This window comes from Chamaea fasciata, unplaced genomic scaffold (genome assembly GCF_029207755.1).
Source record: "Chamaea fasciata isolate MVZ Bird 193981 ecotype frontalis unplaced genomic scaffold, bChaFas1.0.hap1 SCAF_937, whole genome shotgun sequence".
In the NCBI taxonomy this organism is placed as follows: domain Eukaryota; kingdom Metazoa; phylum Chordata; class Aves; order Passeriformes; family Sylviidae; genus Chamaea; species Chamaea fasciata.
Genome location: NW_027095022.1, coordinates 1 through 6,956, shown reverse-complemented (window position 1 = coordinate 6,956; position 6,956 = coordinate 1). Strand labels below are relative to the sequence as shown.

Sequence of the window (6,956 nt, the reverse complement as noted above, 5' to 3'; positions counted from 1 at the left end):
GCCCAGTCCAGCCCAGTGTCCTCCCAGTGCAGCCCAGTACAGCCCAGTGCTCCCAGTACAACCCAGTGTCCTCCCAGTTCCCCCCAAGTCCCTCCCAGTCTCCCCCAGTCCATCCCAGTTCCCCCCAGTTCCCCCCAGTTCCCCCCAGTCCCCCCAGTCCCCCCAGTCCCCCCAGTCCCCCCCAGTCCCCCCAGTCCCCCCCAGTCTCCCCCAGTCCCCCCCAGTCCCCCCCAGTCCCCCCCAGTCTCCCCCAGTCCCCCCAGTCCCCCCAGTCCCCCCCAGTCCCCCCAGTCCCCCCCAGTCTCCCCCAGTCCCCCCCAGTCCCCCCAGTCCCCCCCAGTCCCCCCCAGTCCCCCCAGTCTCCCCCAGTCCCCCCAGTCTCCCCCAGTCCCCCCCAGTCCTCCCCAGTCTCCCCCAGTCCCCCCAGTTCCCCCAGTTCCCCCAGTCCCTCCCAGTTCCCCCAGTCCCGCCCACAGCCGAGCCCCACACGCTCCACTTTGGGACGATCCCAACGTTTATTTTCCTTCCCCCAAACCCGGGGATCCGCCCCCCAAAAAAACCGGGAATTTCCCGGGAATTCGGGATCCCCCCCCCTCCAAAAAAAAACCGGGAATTTCCCGGGAATTCGGGATCCCCCCCCCCCAAAAAAACCGGGAATTTCCCGGAAATTCGGGATTCCCCCCCCCCCAAAAAAACCCGGGAATTTCCCGGAAATTCGGGATCCCCCCCCCTCCAAAAAAAAACGGGAATTTCCCGGAAATTCGGGATTCCCCCCCCCCCAAAAAAACCCGGGAATTTCCCGGGAATTCGGGACCCCCCGCCAAACTTTGGGAATTCTCCCCCCCGCCCTCAGGCCGCCCGTCCCAGCGCTCCCAGCGGCACCAGTAAGGGGTTGAGGGGCGGGCACTGGGAGGGGGCGGGGCCCGGGGTGGGCGGGGCGCCCAGGGACGCCCAGTGCCCCCGGAAGTGACGTCGGAGCGAGTCCAGCGCTCCGCCCAGCGCTCCCAGTTGGGCCGGCAGCGCTCCCAGTAAGGAGAGGACCACGGCCGACTCTGCGGGGGGACGGAGACCAGTGTGAACTGGGAGCCTCTGAAATTAAACTGGGACCATCCCAGTGTGAACTGGGAGCCTCTGAAATTAAACTGGGACCATCCCAGTGTGAACTGGGAGCCTCTGAAATTAAACTGGGACCATCCCAGTGTGAACTGGGAACCTCTGAAATTAAACTGGGACCATCCCAGTGTGAACTGGGAGCCTCTGAAATTAAACTGGGACCATCCCAGTGTGAACTGGGAGCCTCTGAAATTAAACTGGGACCATCCCAGTGTGAACTGGGAGCCTCTGAAATTAAACTGGGACCATCCCAGTGTGAACTGGGAACCTCTGAAATTAAACTGGGACCATCCCAGTGTGAACTGGGAGCCTCTGAAATTAAACTGGGACCATCCCAGTGTGAACTGGGAGCCTCTGAAATTAAACTGGGACCATCCCAGTGTGAACTGGGAGCCTCTGAAATTAAACTGGGACCATCCAGTGTGAACTGGGAGCCTCTGAAATTAAACTGGGACCATCCCAGTGTGAACTGGGAGCCTCTGAAATTAAACTGGGACCATCCCAGTGTGAACTGGGAGCCTCTGAAATTAAACTGGGACCATCCCAGTGTGAACTGGGAGCCTCTGAAATTAAACTGGGACCATCCCAGTGTGAACTGGGAGCCTCTGAAATTAAACTGGGACCATCCCAGTGTGAACTGGGAACCTCTGAAATTAAACTGGGACCATCCCAGTGTGAACTGGGAGCCTCTGAAATTAAACTGGGACCATCCCAGTGTGAACTGGGAACCTCTGAAATTAAACTGGGACCATCCCAGTGTGAACTGGGAGCCTCTGAAATTAAACTGGGACCATCCCAGTGTGAACTGGGAACCTCTGAAATTAAACTGGGACCATCCCAGTGTGAACTGGGAGCCTCTGAAATTAAACTGGGACCATCCCAGTGTGAACTGGGAACCCTGAACTGGGACTGGGACCATCCCAGTGTGAACTGGGAACCTCTAAATGGGACTGGGACCATCCCAGTGTGAACTGGGAGCCCTGAACTGGGACTGGGACCATCCCAGTGTGAACTGGGAGCCTCTGAAATTAAACTGGGACCATCCCAGTGTGAACTGGGAGCCTCTGAAATTAAACTGGGACCATCCCAGTGTGAACTGGGAGCCCTGAACTGGGACTGGGACCCTCCCAGTGTGAACTGGGAGCCTCTGAAATTAAACTGGGACCATCCCAGTGTGAACTGGGAACCCCAAACTGGGACTGGGACCAGCCCAGTGTGAACTGGGAACCCCAAACTGGGACTGGGACCATCCCAGTGTGAACTGGGAACCCCTAAATGGGACTGGGAACCCCCAAACTGGGACTGGGACCATCCCAGTTTGAACTGGGAACCCCGAACTGGGACTGGGACCATCCCAGTGTGAACTGGGAGCCTTGAACTGGGACCATCCCAGTTTGAACTGGGAGCCCTGAACTGGGACTGGGACCCCCATATTCCGCCCCTCCCCCATTATCTTGGAACCTCCCCAATCTCTCCCCCCCCCGCCCCCCAAAGTTTGGAACCTCCCGAATTTTGGGGTTTCCCGCCCCCAGATTTTTGGGATTTTTCCCCCCCCAGATTTTTGGGATTTCCCCCCCCAGATTTTTGGGATCCCCCCCCCTCCCCCCTCCCAACTTTTGGGTTTTCCCTCCCCAGTTTTTGGGGCCCTCCCCCCCTCCCCCCTCCCGGAATTTTGGGCTCCGCTCTCACCTGCGGGGCTCAGGGGGGTTCCCTCCCCCCCCGCGCTGATCCTGGCCAGGAATTGGTAAATGTTCCCAAAATCCACCGGCAGCGCCCCGGGATGTGGGGCCGGGGTTTGGGGGGTCCCCGGGTTTTGGGGGGGTCCCCGGGTTTCGGGGGATTCCCAGGTTTTGGGGGGTCCCCGGGTTGTGGGGGGTCCCCAGGTTTTGGGGGATTCCCGGGTTTTGGGGGATTCCCAGGTTTTGGGGGGTTCCCAGGTTTTGGGGGATTCCCGGGTTTTGGGGGATTCCCAGGTTTTGGGGGATTCCCAGGTTTTGGGGGATTCCCGGGTTTTGGGGGATTCCCATGTTTTGGGGGGTTCCCGGGGTTTGGGGGATTCCCGGGTTTTGGGGGGTTCCCAGGTTTTGGGGGGGTCCCCGGGTTTCGGGGGGTTCCCAGGTTTTGGGGGGTCCCCGGGTTTCGGGGGGCTCTGGAGTTCTCCAGCGTCAGCGGCTCCGTGGCCGCCACCGTCAGCACCTGCGGGGGGATTTTGGGGTTTTTTTTGGGGGGTTTTACCCCAAATTCCGGGTGGGGGGATGTGGGGGGATGTGGGGGGATGTGGGGAGATCCCCCCCCGGATCCCGAAATCCCCCCGGGAGCCCCAGACCTGGGAGAAGGCGGCGCTGGGGGGGTCCCTCCAGGGGCCCCCCGACCAGGGACTCAGCCAGGTCCTGCCACTCCTGCAAGGCCGGAGAGTTGGGTCAGAACCCCGAAAATGGGGGGAAAGGGCCCGAAATTGGGGAAAACAGCCCGAAAATGGGGAAAAACACCCCGAAAATGGGGGGAAACAGCCCGAAAATGGGGGGAAACAGCCCGAAAATGGGGAAAACAGCCCGAAAATTGGGGGAAACAACCTGAAAATGGGGGGAAACAACCTGAAAATGGGGAAAACAGCCCGAAAATGGGGAAAAACACCCCGAAAATTGGGGGGGAACAGCCCGAAATTGGGGGGAACAGCCCGAAAATTAGGAAAACACCCCAAAATTGGGGGGAACAGCTCGAAATTGGGGAAAAATACCCTGAAAATGGGGAAAACCACCCCAAAAATGGGGGGAAAACACCCCGAAATTGGGGAAAAATACCCCGAAATTGGGGGGAAACAGCCCGAAATTGGGGAAAACAACCCGAAAATGGGGAAAAACACCTGAAAATTGGGGGGAAACACCCCAAAATTGGGGGGAACAGCTCGAAAATTGGGGAAAACAACCCCAAAATTGGGGAAAAACACCCAAAAATTGGGGGAAAATACACAAAAATTGGGGGAAAACACCCCAAAATTGGGGAAAAAACCCCCAAAATTGGGGAAACCCCTCCAAGTTTCGGTTACAACCCCAGCCCGGGGTTCGACCCCCAAAATTTGGGGTCAAGCCCTAAAAAGGGGTGACCGCCCCCAAGTCACCCTGGGAACCCCAAAACTGGATCGGAACCCCAACGGCAGCCCAGAGCCATCCCAGAGCCCCGAATTCCCCACATTTCACCCCAAATCCCCCAAAATTTGCCCCTAAATTCCCCAAAATCCCCAAATTTCCCCAAAATCCCCCAAAATTCCCCGCGGGACCTCCTAAATCCCCCCAAATTTCACCCAAATTTCACCCAAAATTGCCTGAAAATTTCCCAAATTCCACCCAAAATTCCCCCCAAATTCCCCAAAATCTCCCCAAGTTTCACCCAAAATCCCCCAAATCCCCCGAATTCCACCCAAATTTCCCGATATTCCCCAAATTTCCCCAAAATCCCCCAAATTTGCCCCAAATTCCCCAAATTCCACCCCAAATCCCCCAAATTCCACCCCAAATCCCCCAAATTCCACCCAAAATCCCCCAAATTCCCCAAATTTCACCCCAAATTCTCCAAATTTCACCCCAAATCCCCCAAATTTGCCCCAAAATCCCCCCAAATTTCCCCAAAATCCCCCAAAATCCCCCCAAATTCCCCAAATTTCCCCCAAATCCCCCCCAAATTCCCCAAATTTCCCCTCGAATCCCCCCAAAATTCCACCCAAAATCCCCCAAATTCCCGAAATTTCACCCAAAATGCCCTCAAAATTCCCCCAATTCCCCAAATTTCCCCAGAATTCCCCAAATTTCCCCAAAATCCCCCAAAATTCCCCAAATTTCCCCCCAGAATCCCCCCAAATTTCTCCAAAATCCCTCAAATTTCCCCAAATTCGCCCCCAAATCCCCCAAATTTCCCCCAAAATTCCCTCAAAATTCCCAAACTTACCCCCAAATCCCCCCCGAGTCCCCCCGCTCACCTGGATGGGGGCCGGCGGCCGGCAGCCGCGGAACTTGGCGCGCAGCCCCTCGCGCGCCGCCCGGCCCCGCAGGCGCCGCAGCTCCGCGCCGATCTGCGCCCCCCGGGGCCCGGCGTCAGCGGGGGGACGGGGGGATTCCCGAAATTCCGCCCCAAATCCATCCCACCCATCCCGCTGTCCGCGATTCTCCGCAGCGGGGAGATCCCCGAGGCGGTTCTTCCGCCAGGTGAGAGTTTGGGGGGGGGGGCTCGGAAAATTGGGGGGATTCGGGGGGGATTTGGGGGGAGACCGGGGGGTCCCAGGGGGGGAATTTGGGGATTTTGGGGGTCCTTGGGGGGGAATTTGGGGATTTTGGGGGATCCCTGGGGGGGAATTTGGGGATTTTGGGGGTCCCTGGGGGGAATTTGGGGATTTTGGGGGTCCCTGGGGGGAATTTGGGGATTTGGGGGATCCCTGGGGGAGAATTTGGGGATTTTGGGGGTCCCTGGGGGGAATTTGGGGATTTGGGGGATCCCTGGGGGGGAATTTGGGGATTTTGGGGGTCCCTGGGGGGGAATTTGGGGATTTTGGGGTCCCTGGGGGGGAATTTGGGGTTTTTGGGGGTCCTTGGGGGGGAATTTGGGGATTTTGGGGGTCCCCGAGGGGGAATTGGGGTCTCCGAAGGGGGATTTTGGGGTCTATAAAAGGGGATTTTGGGGTCTCCGAAAGGGGATTTTGGGGTCTATAAAAGGGGATTTTGGGGTCTCCGAAAGGGGATTTTGGGGTCTCCGAAAGGGGATTTTGGGGTCTCCGAAGGGGGATTTTGGGGTCTATGAAAAGGGGATTTTGGGGTCTATAAAAGGGGGTTTTGGGGTCTCCGAAAGGCGGATTTTGGGGTTTATCTGAGCGGGCTTGGGGCGGGATCCCTGAGGGGAACTCGGGCTCTCTGCAGGAGACATTTCGGGGTCTCTGCGGGGCCGGGTTCGGGGCTCCCCGGGCCGCGGTTGGGGGGCAGCCCCCCGATCCCTGCGGGCTCTCTGGGGGTCTCCTCCGGCCGCCCCTCTCCCCCCCGCCCTCCCCACCTCCTCCTCGCTCCTGCGGGGCAGCTTCTCCCTCAGCGCCGCCGGCAGCAGCTGCGCGGGCACACCGCGGCGAGCGTGAGCGCGCAGCTCGGCCAGCAGCGCCTTCTTCTCCCGCAGCGCCCACGGGGCGCGCTGGGGCCTCTCGGGGCTGGGCGAACGCTGTAGGAAGCGCGCCGGGAGAGCGCGGAGCCGCCAGGGCGGCTTCATGGCGGCGGGCTTCCCCTCAGGCGAACCGACATGGCGGCCGCGGCTTCGTGGCGCGCTGCCTGTGACGTCACTAGGAGCGCGACGCGCCGCTCCCGGGCCAACAGCGCCTCCCCCGGGCCAACAGCGCCCCCCGGCGGCGCGGAGGAACCAGGCGGGGGAATTCGGGGAGGGGGGCGGCGCTTTATTGCGGGGGGATTCGCTCGGGGGGCTACAGGGGCGCCTCGGGGGTCTTCTCCTCGTCGGGGGGGCAGTCGATGAAGTCGGCCAGCATGGTGGAGGTCTCGTCCTCCTCCTCCTCCTCCTCCTGGGGATCGAGAGCGCAGCTCCGACGCCGGCCCCGGGTTCTCCTCGGAGCCCCACAGGTGACCCCCCCCCAAACCCTCCCAGGACCCTCAAATACCTGTCAAGACCCCCCCCAGGTTTCTCCCCAGGACCCCCCAAATGACCCCGGGAGCCCCCAAACTCCCGCAGAGCCCCAAGTCTGCGCCAGGGCCCCCAAAGCGCCCCCCCAGGACCCCCGACCCCCCAGATCCCCCCTCCAGGACCCCCCAAATCCCCCCCAAATCCCCCCCGGTACCTGGGCGGGCTCCGGGGGCGGCTCC

General features: G+C 60.3%; 1 protein-coding gene across 1 annotated transcript; it reads right to left on the bottom strand.

Annotated features, from left to right (window-relative positions):
- Positions 1-771: 771 nt before the first annotated feature.
- On the bottom strand, positions 772-6,412 carry LOC136306055 (snRNA-activating protein complex subunit 2-like). The gene is made up of 5 exons (XM_066209403.1): positions 6,148-6,412; positions 5,087-5,179; positions 3,440-3,512; positions 2,803-3,309; positions 772-1,052 (listed from the first exon to the last, which is right to left on the bottom strand). Exons 1-5 carry the CDS (start codon positions 6,352-6,354, stop codon positions 850-852), a joined length of 1,083 nt encoding a protein of 360 aa, XP_066065500.1. The 5' UTR covers positions 6,355-6,412; the 3' UTR covers positions 772-849.
- Between the last annotated feature and the right edge of the window lie 544 nt (positions 6,413-6,956).